The 20,138-nt window shown below is 38.6% G+C and overlaps 1 protein-coding gene across 1 annotated transcript in view; it reads right to left on the bottom strand.

Moving 5' to 3' along the window:
- Positions 1-515: 515 nt before the first annotated feature.
- Positions 516-20,138, bottom strand: part of E2F3 (E2F transcription factor 3) — a 33,233-nt gene continuing 13,610 nt past the window's right edge. Inside the window, exons 2-7 of the mRNA XM_009085103.1 lie at positions 12,339-12,450; positions 9,642-9,861; positions 8,945-9,103; positions 5,975-6,089; positions 3,504-3,642; positions 516-2,802 (exon numbers count right to left, since the gene is read on the bottom strand). Of these exons, the coding sequence (XP_009083351.1) occupies positions 2,537-2,802; positions 3,504-3,642; positions 5,975-6,089; positions 8,945-9,103; positions 9,642-9,861; positions 12,339-12,450 (1,011 nt within the window). The 3' untranslated portion in view covers positions 516-2,536. The remainder of the gene's footprint in view (positions 2,803-3,503; positions 3,643-5,974; positions 6,090-8,944; positions 9,104-9,641; positions 9,862-12,338; positions 12,451-20,138) is intronic.

Below are 20,138 nucleotides of genomic sequence, written 5' to 3'. Positions count from 1 at the left end.
ATGGATGGCCATGTATCTAGAAAGGTTTAGCACTAAGACCAGAAAGGGAGTACAAGGTTGTAAATGCATGTCTGGTGCAAGAGACTCTTGGAGGTGACTGAAGAAAACAGAACTCCTTTTCAAAGCTAGGAGTAGGAGATAGTTCTGGAGAATTATCAGTGGGAAGGTTACACTATTGCCTTCATGTGATGTAATTCTAGAATAACCAATTTCTATGAAGTTTGCAAGAAGTCTGTTCCTAATTCATGTGGGGGGAGAGGGGATAAATAAACTTGTGTTATCCCAACCTCTGGCTCTCTTCCTGTGTCTGTTTACATGTGTCTTTTATTCTTGTTTCACTTTAAAAAAAAAAAAATCAAAACACAACTTACTGTTGGCACAAAAAAAACACGGGATTGAAACTACAGTGTCAAATGAGTGTGAGCACTAATAATGAACACAGTACCAGGTTCAAGAATCAGCACAATAAGCACCAAGAGTAAGCAGACTTTAAATACCTGTATACAAATCTAAACTCTTTAAAAAATTCCTTTTTATTGATTCATTACCATACAAAATTTATTCAAATTACATCCATTTGAAGTGGTAAGATCACAGCTAGAGAACAGGTCACCCTTTAATAAATCTATTTACAAAACTCACCATAAAAGCTTTTTTTTGTCTGGTTTTTTTTTTTCTTTTTTACAGTATTTTACAGAGGTTTGTTTTTTTTTAAACTAGCATACAATGCAAAGCTAAATTAGATTAGTATTTTGCCCACGCACATTGGGACAAGTGTTTAATTTGTACAAAAAAAAGATGGTCTGCATTAGTCTTCATTTTCTCTTCCCTCACAAAAGTGCCCCTTTGTCTCGCAAATCTTCATGCTCACACAACTTTTACTTTCCTCTTCCACAAGACGAAAACTTTAAATACTACAATTTTATTTACAGATCCACATCTAAAAAAAACTCTTAAAAAATTACAAACCAGCTAGAAAATATTCTGGCAGTGTTTACAAATTAATTCTATTGTACAAAACTGCTAGATAACTAAAGTGTGAGTTGAGAACATATATCAAATTAAATACAACTGCTGAATGATCTATGCACACATTTGTACATATAAACACACACTTAACACTGTTTAACAGTTCTTTATGTGTTGCCCTTTATACATTTGTTATATCCCGAAACTCACACAGTCATACAGTTTTCTTATTAGTACTGTGACTTCTTGCCTTTTCGTGTGTGAGCTTTCATAGCAGCAACTCAATGGTACCAGAAAACCTGCATACATAATATTCTACTACAGTACAAATAGTACTAATTTTCTGAGTATGTCAGATAAGCACAAAAATGTAATGCAAACAAAAGGATTACATGGGCATCATCTAATCAACATTACATTAATTTAGCCCAGAACATGGCAAAATATTTTACACTCAAGAAAAAAAATTATTTAAGACTTCTTAGAATTCCTCTCACGTTCAAAAAATAAATATCGGTACTATACTATACTAGCAAATATCTTCAAAAAATAAATGCGATTCAGTTGATGTGGTACTTACAGTTATGTACTTTGGAAAAAAATTAGTTCCGTTTTGCTGGCGAAGAGAATTATAAAAAGCTGTAAGCAGAGGAAGGTAACCCACTGAGATAAATATGATATATTGAACAAACAAAGCTTGGCATAAGTGTTTTCCATAGAGGGAAAAACCCACAGTGCATCTCTAGTAGGCACTTAACATGAAGCCCCACTTAGTACCACAAAAATTCATGTACCAGTTCTAATGCACACTGGGGGCAGTAAAATTGAACTGTGCATCTTCGTCCTAGTTTAAAAAAAACAGCCAACAAAAACTACTTTCACACACACACACGCACAAGCATTTTTAAAAATCTGTGATTACTACGAGAAGTGGCAGAACTTTATACTTTTCAATATTTGCAATATACACTACATTTACAGTGTATTTTTTTTTATTAAAAGCTTTTAAGGACATAAGTATTTGACCTCATAATGAGACATATACACAGCTCAAAATGAGCATTATGACAGCAATTAAAACATTCCCACAAGTAGCTGAAGAATTCCTATTTTGCGCTTTTGCATTACTTCATATTTTACGTTCACTGCATGTACAATCCATGTTGTGACACTCAAGAGACATGCATTCTCTGCAGAAGGCACGACCTGAAATACTATTATAAAATTGTTACTTAGGACTAAACCAGTTCATTGAGCCCTTCTCCGTAAGCCCACTTGTCGCGGTAAGCAGAGACTGGGGAGTGTGAAGACATGGACGGTCACCTGCTTGCACTTGCTGACTCGCAAGGCGCTGGAGCTCAGGGTCAAGGACAAGGCTTTGCTGTAAAAGCCTTCACTTGTTGCTTATGGTATTTTAGGGAGTATTTAATTAAAATATCAGTACTGTTCAAGAGCCTAGTTTATTTAATAATGCTATTTTATGGTAAGTAGAGGACAACTGTGAATGATGGCAGGTTTTTTGATTCCATTAAAAACATGGTTTAGATATGGACAGCATTAAAGACAATCAGCTGTATATAAATTCATCCACCAATGAAGGAAGCTTCTCTAAATCATAAGCATCAAAGAGGTCACTGATGCCTTCTTCATCCCCAAGGCTCAGTAAATAATCTTCCTGAAGCAGAGGAGGCAGCAAATTCACAAATGGTCCTTCAAAGTTTGAGGGAATTTGGTCCTCAGTCTGCTGGAGAAGGTTGGCTGGAGAAGCCAGTGGAGAGATTGTTGCCATATTTACTGAGCAGTCACCTTGTCCTGAGTTAGCAGAAGCCACTTCTGTGAGAGGAGGGAGAGAAAAATGAAAAGATGATACAATTAATCTCAGGAGAAACATCAGACTAAGATTAAGCAAAAAACCAGCTGCATAAAGGCCTTTCATAAAGCAACATTTCAACAAAAAAATTTGGCCTCATTATAATTTCTAGCTTGTTTTTTCGTATGTTACAAAGGACTTCTCAAAAATGATCATGTTGCTATCATCTCTGACTTTTCTACTAAAAATTTGTTTTACAAGGTTTAAACAACTGAGGGGGGAATAAATCAAACATAATGAGATGCCCATTTTTCAGTGGAGTTCATAGTGAAAAGTGAAAACTTTCTAGGCTACAGATGTTATCAGTGACACAGCTGCATATACCCATATGCAGAGATTTCTGCCTCTTGTGCTGCAGTGAATACTCACTGCTACCATTCTATTTGAAAACAACAAAAGGGACAAAATTGTTTCTCTCTTCAATATTGCATGAACTTTGGTTACATATGATATGCGAATAAGAAACTTATTTTAAGCAACTGATGCAGAGGAAAACATATTTCCGCTATATAAACCAGAAACACAGGCTGGAAAGTTGAAACATTAGCTTTTCATTTCTTAGCAAAATAAAACTGAAAAATAAGAGCTGGATATCTAGTTCAAAATGCAATCTTGAATGCAAACTTGAAGGAAGGCTATTAGTATTGCAATGAAATAATTTTACCTTTGGAAATGGTTTTGGAAATATTTCCGTTGTGGTCCTGACTATAGGTTTTCATTGGACTGAGGGCATCATTTTCCTCTGGGCACAGATAAACTTCAATAGGTCCTTGAGTACTAGATAAATGTATCAATGCACTCTGCTAATAAAACAAAGATCAGTAAAGTGTTACACCAATGAACACAACAGGATATTGATGATACTGAGTAGATTGTTACTGGGCTGTGTTTTAATACATTTCTTACTAATCAAAAGAACCTGAAAAGAACCCCAAGCCTTTTTTTCAAGGTGTGAAAGGTTTGACTGATGTATTTTGTAGACTAGAAGATAACATAAAAGCTTTCCCACTGTCTGTAGTGCACAAATCTCAAAAGCTCACCATTTTATGTGTTGCACCATAACAAGGGAAGTATAAAGGATTGAACTCCTAACATTTTCTTACAACCACAATAACCTGGAGCATTCTGATAGAATGGAACTGTGTGATTCAAGTCACAGGTTTTGTTATTATTCATAACAATAATATTGGATGTATTTGTGCAAATGTTTCTTCTTTAAAAGAATGCCAAAACATCTTTTTAACTCCTGTAAAAGCCTTCAGCACTTATTCACACTGAATTCAAATATCTATATGTAAGTTCATCTGTTTGTCAGGGGACATTTCCAAACAACAACAACAACAAAACAAAAAAAAAACCCCAGAAAAAAAACCCCCAGATGTCATTTTCTTCACCCAAACTTATTTATGTAAGCCCTTTTGACCCCTCAAGGCAGTGAGCAGTGATTTTGATGGTGGTTCTGAATAACAGGAACTGCTTATTTGTCACAAGAATTTTTCTTAACTTTCACACATTGATGAAAGAAAACAACGTAACATATATAGCCATAGAACACCTGCAAAGTTGCTCTTTGCGTTAAGATGAAAAATCATAAATGACTCTGGTTACACATAAACCTGCTCCTGCTGTACTTAACTGCATTAACAGTTTTCTAAAAAGCATGGATACAGGCATTATATACCTCCTCGCAGACTTGTTTCAAATACATCTTATTGTGCTCTTTGACAAAATGTTCCTTGTGTTATTTGTGTTCTGACAGTTATGCAACATAATAGACACCATTTGCAAATACAGAGAACAACAAGCAAATGAGGATTCCCCAGGGCAGACAAAGCAGTTAAGAGTACTTAGGACAATAGTATAGACAACTAGAAAAAATCAGATGGGAAGGAGTTGAAGGAAGGTATTATTGAATAGCTGAGGTATGCAAGAAAAGGACACTGAAATATAACTGCAAACCAGAGAAAGAAATAGGACTTTACTGCCTGAAGCTGAAAATGAATAGAGGATAAGGGAGGTCTTTGCACTAATTTTAATGATTGTGTGCATCTCCCTCTCTGCCTGCCTGATTTCACTGAATTAAAAATCAAAGCATTTTGCCCAGGGGAAAGAAACAGGAAAGCAAGAAATGATAACAGTGCACATCTATAGATAGAGATAAAAGATACCCTTTTCTCATTGCAGCAAAATGATTTATTCTTCCAAAACCTGCACCTAGGTTCAAAGAGGAAATTAAGGACAAAGGAAAAGAAAAATGAAGAATGGAAACCATAATGGGCCTAAGGCAGTGCAGAATTACCTTAGGAAAATAAGTGACAAGGAATCTAGAGTCTGTTCCTGCCCGCCTGGCAGCAGGTATCACTGAGCTCACTGCAAATCTCCAGTGGTAGGGATGAAGGATTAATGCAGATGTATGAACACAACACTGCGAAGTTGGGGGGGGGTTAGTCCCATCTCTAGTTGCTCCTTGAGTGAAGAAATCAGGTACATTTTTTGAATCTCTAAACCAGCTGTGAAAATTATTCACATATAGAGATCTAACCTACTTAGATCTGTCAGTAGAAGTGAGAATTAAAACAAGTGTCAGTGAAGCAAAGATGATGATGGAAGAAGGAAGGGCTAGAATGTATTCCAGGAGTAAAACACAAGTTTCTATGAAAAGTGTAATACTTCAGAAGAGAAAATCCTACACGAAAACACATTTCAATAAATTAGGATATCACTAATAAGAGTCATCAAGATGCTTAAGGCATTGAGCTATCCATAAACTTTCTAACTAAAATAACACAGCTGAATCTCTTAAGAGAAAGATTTTACATGGTTGCAAACAGGAAATTCAATTGTCAAGGGAGACCTTTTCTTTATATAAAGTATGGCAAAAGGAACTATCTGTAAATATTGTAGATTAATCTGAAGAAACCTAGAAGTGAGTGAAAAGGAACAAATAATGCTTGCCCTGTGTAAACTGGTTTATAAAGTTTGCCCTTTTAAAAAAAATCTCTAAAGTTTGTAAGACAGATGAATATAGGACTGTATGGCTGGGGATCAGAGAGCGCAGTAAAACTCACAGCATGCTTGCTCCAATCTATAGAAAAGTGATACATAACCTGGCAGGAAACACCAGGCTCTCCTTACCTCCACTGGGTCAGGCACTTCAAGTCTTGTTTCTGGAGGAGCTTTCACAACTATAACAGTTTGGTCTTTAAGGCCACTAATTTTTCGAATATCTTGATACGTCACATAAGCTAATGTAATCACTGTTAAGGAATTTTCCAACCCAGGTTACCATACATTCAGACAAATAGAAGAGGCAGAAGTCTGAATTATTTTTCCATTTTCTTATAGCTATGTTGCTCTTAGCCCAATGTTTTCTGTTCTCAGCACTGTGATTACCACGAAACCCTGTAAGAACTTCCCTTTGATCTAACAGCTGGGGCCACTACTAAGCGAACAAAAGGGATTCTCCATGCTGAGTGGTTCTCTCCTCCTTTACATGCCTAAAACTATATAAGCTAAAGCTTGACAACCTGAAATTATTCACAGGGTGCATGAAGCAAAAATTTTTATGCACTTGCTATCAAAATGCAGAGAAATGAAAATCACTGAAAAAAACGTATAGGACTTCACGGATGTGCTATAGAAGTGCACACACACTATCATTGCATCACAGAATGGTTTGAGTTGGAAAGGATCTTAAATATCATTTAGTTTCAACCCCCACAGGCAGAGACACCTTCCACTAAACCAGGTTGCTCAAAGCCCCATCCAGCCTGGCCTGGAACACTTCCAGGGATGGAGCATCAACAGCTTCCCTGGGCAACCTGTTCCTGTGCCACCCTCACAGTAAAGAATTTCTTTCTAATATCTCATCTAAACTGACCCTCTTCCAGTTTAAAGTCATTCTTCATTGTCCTATCACTACATGCTCTTGTAAGTCCCTCCCCAGCTCTCCTGCTGGAGCCCTTTAGGTACTGGAAGGTGCTATAAGGTTTCCCTGGAGTCCTGACATCTCCAGGCTGACAAAAATCATAACTTCAGTTTAAATTTGAGGGGCTTAGTAAACATATATAAAAAGATATGAATGTATAAACATTTCTACAACATTCATATATTTATTAATTTATATAAAATTGTTTTTAAAACCTGTTTAAACAACTACTTTAAACCACTAGATAGCATAGAAGGCAAATTTCTGCATAAGAATGGAATGAATATGAATATTTTGCGGTTCAACATGTATTTGTCAAAATCAACATGAGTGTTTTGGTAGGTTACTCCATGGTGATGCCTCATGTACTGATCCTTGTAACTGAGGTGTCACAGTGCTTTTGGCTGTGAAAAGAACTGTGAAATGGCCACGATCACATGCAAATGCTCCCAGCTCTTTAGGTTTGTCATCTGTGAGGTATCTAGCAAAATGTTTATGCCATAGAAATAAAAAGCTTCACTTATTATACATTTGAGGAGTGTAAGTGTGTACTGTGACTGTGCAGTAGAGCAAGACAGACTACCCAAGCTCAAACACCCAACACGTCTTACATCTAACTTGGACCAAAAAGGTCAGGAGGCAAAATGACAAGTCATCTTTCACCCAAATGGCTTTTATCACTTGTTTAGTAAGTTTTGCAAAGGCAGAACACAAATTACAGCAACAATGGCTGGCACTATATGAACAAAGGAAAGGATTGGATGGTTTTCAAATAAAGCAACAATCCTCACCACTGTAGCTAAAGACCCACCCATGCTAATGCTGTGCATATCCCAAAACGTTCAAAGCAGCAATGGATTACTTGATTCTACTTATAAGGGAGACAAAGAAGCACACTACCTAATGGTGAGGGAAGACCTCATCAAAAAGACCTTCAAAAGCAGAAACTTTGTATTCAGCAATTAAGCAAAGGAAGAGGCTTCTCAGCTCCATGGGTATTCAGCAGGTCATCAGTCACAGATGGATTTGGGGAACACTCTCCTAAATCCAAAAGCATGAGGCCAACACACTGCTAATGCTGATCCCTCCTCACCCATCCCCACAGGAGCCAGCAACAGCAGGGCAAGAAACAGCACTAGAAAAACAGAGAATTATAATGCTCAGTTTTGTCTTACTTACATCTCTTCATGGATCATGCTTTTAGCTGAAGGCAGCACTGACCCTACTCCCTATGCCACTTGGTGATCTTTGGTTACACCTCAAAATGCCTATGAAATCTAGTCAGAAGACAATGCTCATATAGTTTGTATACATTTTACTGGTACTCCCATAGTTATTTCCTATCCTTCAGAAGAGAGAATAAATGCACCTTATCAGATGCTCTTTAAAATTACTCATTATATAAAGAAATAAAAATTTTCAGATCAGCATTTAATAAAATATTTTCTTGTCTTGCTAATATGTGGGAAATCTAGTGAAAGTGAGAACAGGTTAATTACAAGGGATATTAACAGCCAAAATAAGTCCTATGAACCATATGCAACTGAGTATTGCTATTACATTAAATAATTCAGTCTAAAATAGATATTTTGAGAGCTCATAAAACCTTTATCTATGATATTCTATTATAGATTCTTTAACCAGAGGAATCTGAAGATTTGTTACAAGTTTCAGACTAAATTGAATCCCAACTTTATTTTCCTCTCTGTGCCCGCAATTCATATGCACATCAGTTTCCAGTAAATAAATAAATAAATGAAAAATTAAGTAATGACTACACAACTCTGCTACCTTATCAAGGACTTTGTCTTCATGCCTTTATAATTTCTGCATACATAACACTGGGGTTTGTTCTAGGCTCAAAATACTTGAAACAAACCTAAGGCTGTTGGATATTGTCACTCATTAATCAGTTAAGATTATTGGTTCTCCTCTATGTGAACACAAATGTTAACAGTCTCCTTCATATACCACCTTCTCTTTTTTTTTTTAACATTCCAGAAGCATTACAGGTGCAAGTTGCTTAAGTGACTTATATATCAAACTATATTAAAACCTGTTGGCCAACTTCTTGAAACTTCTGATGCTCTCTATCACATTACACAGAGGAATTCTCCTCCTGTTACAGAGCACAGCAAGGAGACTGACCACCTTTAAGGTTTTGGGAAAAAGGATATCTCTGATTCTCTGAGTCCTCTGTTAGCAGCTTGAGGTCCAGGGTGCAGCTTTGGATTAGCTCATCCAGTTTCTTCTCTTCCTGAGTCAGTTCAGTCACCTCCTTTGTGAGGCCTTGACGCTGTGCCAGCATGCCACCATCCTCTGACAGACTGCAGCCCCTACAGATAAAAGGCATTTGTAAAATTTGGCCCTATGCTATGGGGAGAGGCAACGTTTTACACTGCAGATCAAGTTCTTAGTCCTTTCTCTCTAAACCCACCCATAGGGAGTCAACATAGATTACACTTACCAGAAAAAGCATCTTTTTATCATGACAACACATTTTGGAACTGTCACCAAGATGGAAAAGTTGTACATTTCTAAGCACTTACAAAATCTTGTTTCTACCCACACCCTAAAAAAACCCTCTGAGAGACACTAGGTAGAAACACATATCTCAAAATGTACTCCACCTGCAGAAGCAAAAGCGAATCCCCAGTATTCAGACAAAATGCTGGTTTCTAATTTCCCTGACAAATAACATTTATACACCGAAAACTCATCCTAACAGAAAAATAAAACTTTATCCTGGTGGAAGGCATTTTGGATGATTGCTTGGAGCAAAGCATTAGAATGGAAGGTGGGAGAGGAAAAACCCTGCTGCACTGTGACAGTGAAATCAGCCAGCAGGGATGGAAAAGGATAATGAATACTTACATCCACTGAATATTGTTTTTGGACTTTTTCTTAATGAGATGGATGCCTTCCAGTACATTGGTGATATCATAAATCCTCCTCTTTTGCACCTTGAGGACCTCTGCTGCTCTGTTCAAATCTAAGACCCCATCAGGAGATTGGCTCAGCAACTGAATAAACTTCTTTGTAAGAAGGCCAAGTGATGTATCATATCGAGTCTTTTCTGAAGGAGATTTTGGAGCTTGGAAAGAAAAGGAAAAAAAGTTAAATCAGCTTTTCTCATTTTGTTCTGAAAGCAGTACCCAGAAATGAAGAGAACATATACTACATATATTTCTTTCATTTTTCCTAAAGAAACCTCTCAAACCTCTGCATTATGACACAACTTACCACTAGGTATTTATTTGTATTTCAAGATGTACTTTTCCAAAAGTCACAGGTACGTGAGAAAATATAAACATTTTTAAAAATGCAAATATTTCCATTAGTTTGATGGATACATGTAGCAGTACTCTACTTAGGCTTTCACTATGTGAATTTGTAATAGTATTTTCAGTATCTATTTATCCTGGCAGCAATACCAAAAAAAATCCCCTGTGACTCCCCTTCATCAGGCTGATAGCCAGCTTTCATCAGGGTTTGATTTTCCCCTCTCCTAAGGAAAGTGTTTCACATGCAATTAAGCACGACTTAGGTGTACTTCAGTGGGTGAACACAATGACAGATTCCATCAGTGTCAGACTTCACAGCTTACAGAAAACTCAAGTGAATTAGAGGAGATTGAAGTAAGATACGATTTATAATCATCATTTCTCCATAACGTTACAATACTCAAACTGGGAGAGAGCATCCACTCCTTCTAAATTAAAAGTCCGCAAATGGCTTGGATCTTACTGGACGACTCATGGTTTCCATGCACAAATGAAGCATCTATATACCTAACAGATGTGCTTTTAAGACTTTTAATACTTGGATCAGTGATTTCTAATTCTAAATGTTCAAGGTCTTTCTGTCAAAGGAAGTGAGCCAGCCATTATTACAAGTCTGCTGGGCTGGTACATCTCAAACCCTTCATTAGCTTCCAGTATTCTACAGGATGGATCTTAGGCTGATGTGGTGGTCTTTGTCATGTTTTCAAGGATCGGGTCACACATTAAATTGCAAAGTCAGTCAAAAATGAAATCCTACCTGAGAGTAAACCTTTAGACTACCTTGAAATATTTTGAAGAATATGATGGCTTTTTGACATTGCCTGTTTGCAAAGAGAACCAGCTAGCTGTACTTCTTTCTTTCTTGGGTAGATTCAGGGCTTGTCTGCACAGGGAAATGGAAGAATATTTGTAGAAATGTTTGGGTTGTAAGGAACCTTAGAGATCATCTAGTTCCAATCCCCCTGCCATGAGCAGGGACCCCTTCCACTAGACCAGGTTGCTCAGAGCCCCATCCAATCTGGCCTTGAAACACTTGCAGGGGTGGGGCACCCACAGCTTCTCTGGGCAACCTGTTCCAGTGTCTCACCAATCTCACAGTAAAGAATTTCTTCCTAATATCTAATCTATATCTTATTCACATCACTTATGTGACATTGTGAATTTAGAGCAGGGTGGTTGTTTGTTGTTTTTTACCTTTGGGGTTTGGAAAAGGTAAGAGGATCAGAGTGATAAGGGCAAGAGGCTACTTGAACTCCACCTAAAATGGCATGTGCTACTCATAATGCATTAAGTTCTCTGAACAGCCTTATCAACACTGCAGCAGCATCCTATGCACCAAATAGTGCTGAACTTAGATTTAAAATACTTCATTTAGCTTAATGAAGTTTAGTTTAATTAATTAAAACAACCCTGGCTGTTTAACTTCTATGCTTTAAGTATGTATCTTCAGTTAATTTCACTTTTTCTATCTGCCTCAATAGAAACAAGAAGACAGATGAGGAGGGAACAAGCATGGAATCCTTCACATCTCTTGCTCTCCCATCACTACCACTGCTGCCACAGTACTCTCTTCTCCCCATTTCCCTCCCTCTGCAAGCCTAATTCTCCTGCTGGAATCCTCCAAACTAGATAGCAAGGCTACCACCCCCAGCTCCTGTTGCAAGGAACTTACTGCCCGAGGCAATGCAGATGTGCAAAAATTAATACTTATAGCAACTAGGTTGTGGCAGTAACTACCTAGTCATATTGTAGGAAGAAAAGGCAGCTTGGAGCCCACAAAGAGCATTTATCATACAACTCTGCCGAGGCACAGCTACCACTCTGCAAATCCCTGCCCAGGGAAAGAAGCCCTGGCAACCAGCTGCTGTAACTCTAGCAGAGAAGGAGGAGGCTGGCCTGATGAGCCTTGCCTAATAACTGTGCATTTGATCTCATCATAATACCTTCATTCTTCAGCATCTACCTCTTGTAAGTGCCACGTCCTTGGCTGAAGAGGAGGCCCTGGGTGGAGAGGGTACAGGCTGCCCAGTGGGCAGGGGGACAGACCTGGCAGCCAGGAGCCTCTGTGGCCTCAGCAGCTCTGCAGCAAACCCTGCATGCTACAAACTTGTCCAATGGTCCATTGCCTGGCTGTGGGGTTGAGTGTCTTGAATGCACATCTAGGTGAGGATAGCAATAAATCCACTCTTTCAGCTAGGTAATGTAGCCTGCTTTATTGGTTAGCTCCCATCTGAAGAGAGTAAAATAAAAAACTCCATGATGTACAGCTTGTTACGAGTTCCCTTACTTTTTGGACTATCTGGACTTCTTGTTGCAGCTCTTCCTTTCCCCTTTGGAGTCTTTAGTCCTTCTGCAAGATACTGGTGGCCGCTTTCTCCTAGCTCCAGCCTTCGTTTTGCCTGTTAAAAAACCAAATCTTTTTTAATTGGTGGATTGTTAAGATGTGTATTTCACTTTGTCAAATGCAATAATAGTGCCATAGGAAGGAAAGGCAGACAGAAGTGAACTTTTCACAGCATCACAATGGAATCTGAATATTTACTGGAACCCTAAGGTAGACTTAAGTATGTCACTCCCAAAGGCTAAGTTAATGAAGTTTTTATTTGCAAATTCAGGAATTTTTGTCAATTTGAAAAGCTGAGTGACAGTTGCATGGTATATTTCAGTCTAGTCTAGATCTTCCTAAATACTTAGGAAAGATTTCCACCCTCGAGCTGAGAACATTTCAGTTAAGAAAAACCAACACAAACAATCTCTCAAACACCCACAAAGCTACATTTCTTTTGAAAAACTCTTTATATCCATCTAAGCTTGTGCACAGGTAGTATTAGTGCAAGTTATGTTTTTCTTTGCTATTTGAAATGACAGCTTTGAGAGGACCAGTAACTTCCACTACTATGAACTTTTCCACCAACAAAATACAAGACATGACATCAAGAGCAGCATTGGACATTTTTTGTCCCTATTGAAAGCACAACTACCATTATGTTTTTTTCACATTAACTAGCACATGTTCATTAAAGCTGCCTACATAAAAGCAAGGTGGAGCAAAAGTAGTATTAGAAAGATGATGCCTGAAAATCAGTTAAATGTTGCATTCAGCTCAAAGGAAAGCTGTGTACATCTTGAATAATAAAAATAATTAATGGAACTGTAAAACTACGCAACACACAGAGAAACTGCAGTGAAAGCCATCATCAATATGAATTCTCTTCCTAGACAGAAACACAATATACTATCTTTGGAAACAATTCTATACCCTGCATGCCACTCAGGTTACTGAAATTAAATCTGGGGATACTTGTTATCCTAACAATAGAAAGAACATTACCTGGAAGAAAGGGGGAAAAAAGAAGAAAAAGAAGTTTTATGTCTAATGAAGTACAGCCAAATAACTGATTCTGAACAATGTTGTTTCTTCAGTTAGGTAGAGTCATTCAGAGTACTTTATTTGCTTGTTTTTCAGACTCGCCCCAAAGGGTTGGATAATATTCTGCTCCTCAGTCAACCAAGACAAAATAATACATTCTGCTATGGAGTTGTAGACAGGTATTTCTGTATTGTGGATTTGTCTTACGCATTTTACTTTGGGTCTGTGACCAACACAGGGCTCTAAACAAATTAATGTATAAGCATTTATTTATGGATAGCTAACTAACATTTTCGTATTGGACTCAGTTTGCAAACCTCAAACTTATTAAAAGGCAAGTTAAAGCACACCAAACTCATATAAGACCACGGTGTAGCAGCATGTGCAGAGCGTTCAAGCCACTCTTCACCACATTTTGTGCAAAGGGGCACAAAATTCATTGACAACAGAGCAAAACTGAGCTAACTGCATCCTTCTAACCAACACAGGCACTGCACTTCCAGAAGATCATCAGTGGCAGCTTCTAAGGTCATGAAACACCTCTGCTCAGCTCTGTAATCCAAGGATACAGATTTTGAAAAGGTCAGCTGTTAACAAAAGCATCCAGCTAATACGTTTAGCCAACGTAATTGGATTAAATTAAGATTACAGCTATTCCACAGGGAGAAATACATTTCACACTTTTTTAAGTAAGTGTTTTTCCACCCTGAGAACTATAAGAAAAAAGGAAGGAGGGGTGAAAAGGGAACAATTCAGGGCGTGGGAAGACTAGGCCAAAGGGATACAATTAAAGATAAAAGAGAATCTCAAAACCAGGTGTAAGAAGGAGGGGCAATGCTTAAAATTTAAAATCCAGAGATTTGCTGCAGCTCTCTCCATCAGAAGAGCAACTTAGGTTTGGACTGCACTTCAAAACATTTTGTCTCAACTTGTTTCCAAGACACAAACAACAGTATTTTGCTTCAACTTTTGTGGTTAAATACTTATAAGTTTCTCACATGAACTTCAAGTAATCAGGGAGAACACAAACAGCATCCTTTGGCTGCACAGCAGCACAAGCCCATCCACATGTGCTGCGGCTGTTACCAACAAGATGCTCTTGTCAGTCTCACCAGTACCTGTGGGAGTGCAGGACTGGTGACTGGCTTCTGGAAAAATACCGAGTGCCAGAGGGAGCGCTACAAGATAGTTGTTTTTTAGGGTATGAAGTATACAGAAAACCTGAGAGATACAGAGCAAAATATTTCACAAGACTTTAAAAGATCTCGATTACTGACAGGTAATTTTAGCAAACCCTGAGGAATGTTTAATTTCTGGCCAGATGTTACACATCACTCAGCAAGTGTTCTCTTCCCCTTCCTGTTTTACAAACTTCATAATTGATCAGATGCAGGACTGAAGTGGCATATCTTCTCAATTACTTCTTCCCTGAATTACAGACTGAAAATTTTTCGAGTGCCTTTTTCTTTGCACTAGAGATCCTGGATGACTCACAGCTTCTCTCTCCCATCTCCAAAATTATTCATAGTGCTTTCTGATACCAGGCTTCCCTTCTGAAATCTCAAGATCTGTGCTCAGCAGAATCAGCCACCCTTAAAAAAAAAATCTTGATTTATGTAACTTATTTCTGCTACAGAATTATATTCATTACTTGCACTATTTGTACAAATTAGTATTATTTGTCTTTATTTGTACTTTTTGATCAAGCATAAAGTGCACAATCATCTGACACAGTATGTGGGACCTGCTAAGAAGTAGCAAGCCAAAGGATGCCAGGACAAAGCATCCCAATGACAGGGAAAGATAGAAAGCAGAGGGACTAAGAACTTCTACTGACATGACATCTGAATGCAGTAAATAGAAGTCCTTAGGGGCCTGTGAAAGGATCACAAAACACATGTGGCCACAAGACAGGTGAAGCCACAAACTCATATATCTAGCAAGAGACATAGAAGTAGCAGGAAAGCATCCCATTGAGCAGAACCAGACACCTACCTAACCCTGTGGTCAAGACATAACAATTGTGGCATTGACTGTTTTAACTCGAAGTTTCTCTTCCAATACTATGAGCAGCCCCTGATATAGATATAACTACAGATCCACTGCTCAGTGCAGACCACTAAAAACTGGTGGCACCTTGACTCCTATGTAGTTTTGCCCTTTAAGCTTCAATCCTTTTTTTTAAAGAGGAAAAGAAACCCAGATAGCTAACACAATTAACATCAGAGGCAAACCCACAAGAATGTCTTCATAAGAACACCTATCACTATAGGAAAATAGTTTAAAAACTCCTAGGGTCAGTTAAGTATTTTCAAGTAGGCAGGACCTGATGCAATTCACTTTACAAGACTCAATCTCAGGGATCAACTTTTAAGAGTATGTTGGAGGTAGGTTTGCTTACAGAAGAGTAGAAAAGGAGCAATTGCAGTGTTCATGAGTTGAAAAAAGGGGTGCAAATGGAAAATTATAGCCCATTTCCCTTAATGGGCTGTTTTGACTTCATGGTTGCTTTGGTCTAACAGGTTGCTGACACTAGCTCTTCCGCATTCTCCCTCCATCCCTGTGCTCTCCCTGCTTCAGGCAGCACCTGACCAATGCATCCTCATCAGCTCCCAGAGGAAGCTGGTTCAAGGGTCACAACCAGGAGTAATCTAGCCCTCCTCCAAAACAGAACTGAGTTTTCTGCCAGGTTATCCCTTGTGGGTGATGTGTGTACACTGAGAGCTGCTGAGCAGAAGCAGTGTGACACCCCTCCATGTCCCTTGGGGCATCAGCTTGGCATTTGAGCTGCTTCAGTTTCATGTCACACAGCAATCAGCTTCGGTTCTGGGGGAAAGAAACTGGCAGCAATTAGACGAAAAAAACTCAGAAGTCAGTGTGTTACCTTGTAAGAGCATAACAGACATTTAAGTGCCTAAGCATCAGGTAACAGACAGCACAGAACTGTCAAAACAGCAGAGCACAGTGCTGTGGAGGGGCAGACAGCATCAGTTTTTGAAGACTTGCGCCACATCCAACCAAAGACTGATTTTCTACAAGGCTTATGTTTCTAAGTTTGAGGGAAGAAGTAGTAAAAGGTCCTTTCCTTCTTTCCAGTGATAAAACTCTGGAGTGTAACTTTGCCAAACTATGCACACCAAAATTTTTCCTGCTAGATGTGTTTCTCTACTTGATGCAAGTTAGTTGCACTGTTTGCAAGTGACAGACTTAAGAAAAAATTACATTACCTGTCCTACCTTCTGAACACCCTTTGTCTGAAATATTCCTGCACCCCTTAGGCTTTAGCAACCACATAAAACTTGACAGAAGAGTGAGTGATCTGAGTTGGGCATATTCTATTACCTCAAAACTCTAAATTTAAAAACACTGGGAAGTGCAGTCAGTACATCTTTTTTACAAACATGAAGAGCAAAATTCCATTTCAAACTAGTGCCACAGCTCTTGGGCCTGCTCAGGCTCTGCACATTCCATCTCCTGGGAGGTCCTATCCAGACCCAAGACACATCTAAGTCCCCTCCACCCCTAGCAGACATTCAAGGTTGTTAGTGGAGCAGCAGTCTGATTTAGATACAAAAACACAAAAGTTGAACTCAAAATGAGAGCAAACGTAACCTGAGACAAAGCCTGCTGAGATGGAGACAGAAAATAAATAACTTATTTAAAAAAATAATGGGATAAGAAGCTAAAAAGAAACTAATTTAGGATTGACTAGGAAGGAAAAATAGGAAGGCTGGAAATGACCAAGCATGGCAAGGAATAAATTGTTTATATTAAGTGATAGCTGACAGTGAATTAAGCAGCAAGTCAGAGAAATATGTCTTAGGGCTCAGCTATGGGTGTCTCAGGGCAAGGACTAAGTTGGGCGAGTTAAGCAAGGGATGATGACTAAGCCTGGTGTAGTCTCTAGAAGATATTACAATTGCTAGGGGCAGATAAAATGGCAGCTCTTCTGTATGTCACCACAATGCTGATATTACTGGGGAGGGGATGCAAGCCTTTCCAGGGAGCACAGATAAATTTTGACTGCAGTGAGGAAGCCATAGCATAGATGCCTTACTAATTCCCACATGCTTTCCACAGGATTTCTTCCACAATTCCTAAATTAAGCATTCACTTTAAAAAAAACCAACTTAAAAACTGAGGTTCTGGAGGCATGAACTCTAGAAAGCTGTTCCAAAGGTTAGGAGCTGCAGAGAAGAAAGCACACATCTTACATGAAAGGGTAAATTAAACTGGAGCTTGATGAGGATGGAAGAAAAGAGAAGAAGCAAAGGAAAAAAAGACACCTTGGGGTGAATGCACAGAAGTACTCATACGCTAAGGAAATATCTCCACTGAATGAGGTGATACAGGCTGTGCATTTAGAACATACTCAAATGAACAAACCCTGGTATGTGGAGAGCCCTGAGTGCCTGCCAGAGGGCTGCACCCAGCTGAGGGCATGGCAAACATGACTGCTAACGCCAGGAGAGCCTGAAAACTGGGGAGAGGTGCAGAGAGGAAAGCAGAGGAGCTCTTAGCAAGGAACAGGCTGAGCTCTGCTGGTCAGCTTTTGACAGAAAAAACACCCGAGGTCAGCAAAAAGATGCAAGGTGACTATTAGAGCTCCTGCTGACAGCTCCTCATTTCATACCTACCTCCCTCACTGTTCAAATTCCTAGAAGGGAGAAGGATTTCAGTTTTCTGTGAAGAAATACCTACCCCAGTGGCCTACACACAGATACCAGTAATTTGCACCATATCCTTGGTTTCAGTAGGTAGTTCTGACAGCATAAAACATTTAAGAGGGGTTTTAAGAAAATAATAGGAAGATAAAGAAATAACTGGGAATGAAACTACTTCTAAGCAAAAGACAACAAACTAAGTATGTCCTTAAAAGGGGAGTTCTAAAAGTCCTCTCAACTCTTCCCAAAAATATTACTTCTCTGCCAAAAGTAGGCATTCCCATACAGAGAAACAAGAGGAACAAGACCAGGAATGGCATTTTAATGAAAACATGACCTCAAAATTCAGTTTTACACATAGCTCATTCATTAGACTGAGGTAAAAGAATATAAAAAGATACACAAAAATAGTGCCTTGAAAATTGAATACATTGTAAAACTAACACAAGGAATCTGAAATAATAGCTACTTATTCATCAGGATTATTAGTTGAGTGACAAGCAACTCATATTTAAAGTAAAATTTAAAGCATTTTAAAGCAAATGAAAACAGCTTACAGAAATCACCTTGATCAACCTACTCCAACACAAAAGCCCCAAATTTTCTTCTCAGAGAACAGTGACTGCATTAAAAAAAAGACCAAAAATCCTACTATAGCAATTTCTGTTTCCTAAACACTTATTTTTCAGCTAATCAGGTATCAGCTTATTATAGCTTTGACTGAGGGAAATTCTTCTTTATCTCTTTTATTGAAATTATTAATTCAGATACAGTCAAATTGCTTGTTTTTCATGTAGATGAATATTAAAAGAAAATCCTGTTTGCATGTCTTAATTTGGTCTATAATTTATAATAACTCCCACAATTTATAATAACTCTCACAATTACCAAATTAAATGATGTTCTGATCATCTGCAACCCCTCCTCATTAGCCATTTGACACTGAGGGCTGAAGGCTGATAGTGTTACCCTGGTGAAGTTTCTTTCAAGGCCTAATTAAACCATCCTATTTCTATTGATTTTTCATTTTCATGATTCCCTCAGAAGTATCACAAGTGTCAAGGTAGCCATGAACTGTAAGCACTGAAAGATCAAACCGTAAGGCTTATATTTAGCTCCAAAAAGCTAAAATGTGGGTGGCCAAGTTTCAGCAGCAAATTCTTATTTGAAAGTAGGACCCAAGCCAGAGGAACTGAGCGATGGCTTTCCCTTCTCAGGTTGAATATGCAGGAAGAAGCAATGCAAGTGTCATGAGTGCCTCCCAGTTATTGCAGCAGAACATCACACAAAGCCATTTTAAACACCTACAGAAAGGAATACATTAGCTTTCAGGCATGCTCAGCAGTTTGAGCGCGGAGAGTTTACTCCCATGTTAGCGGCACCGTACATCGATGCCACCCCAACGTGGCAGTTCACACTTCTCTCATCTCACTCCTGTCTGAACAGAATATTTTCAAGCATTTATAAATTAAACACAATGACCTGAACCAAACCAAGAAAATACTGAAACATAGCAATGAAAAATGGTGTTTTGTTGCTACGACTACACCAGGTCATTTTACAGGAGGCTTATAATCTTAATGTACTAACTCCCTTTGATTTGCATCCTGATATCTTGTGTGACCTGACCTGTCTGAAGGTCAGAGTATCTCACAGTCAACACCTCTAATGTAACTCAGACACCAAGTTAAGTGGACAATCCCATTTGACATTATTCCATTTTCTGCTCATAGGTCTACTCTGATATCATGGGATCTGCCTATGCCCCATCAGACTTGCACTCAATACAGTAGCCACTGCCAAAATGTGCAAGTTGTCTTGCTCTCCTACTCTGCTGCAGTACTTCATATTTTCTTTGCACAAGAAGAGGAAGGACATTACAACAGAAATAAACCAAAGCATAAGCCACGTTTCTGGCCTCACATCAAGAGAATTACACCTATGCTGCATAGGAAATGAATCATCTGAGATCTTTCTTATTGCAACTTTTCCACCAAATATGAAACAATGACTTCTTACTGGAAGCAATGACTTTGCACTGTACTAAGGTTGA

The sequence above is a fragment of the Acanthisitta chloris genome, unplaced genomic scaffold (assembly GCF_000695815.1).
Source record: "Acanthisitta chloris isolate BGI_N310 unplaced genomic scaffold, ASM69581v1 scaffold43051, whole genome shotgun sequence".
Taxonomy (NCBI): domain Eukaryota; kingdom Metazoa; phylum Chordata; class Aves; order Passeriformes; family Acanthisittidae; genus Acanthisitta; species Acanthisitta chloris.
Note: the sequence above shows the minus strand (reverse complement) of the source record. Positions and strands in the feature narration are given on the sequence as shown.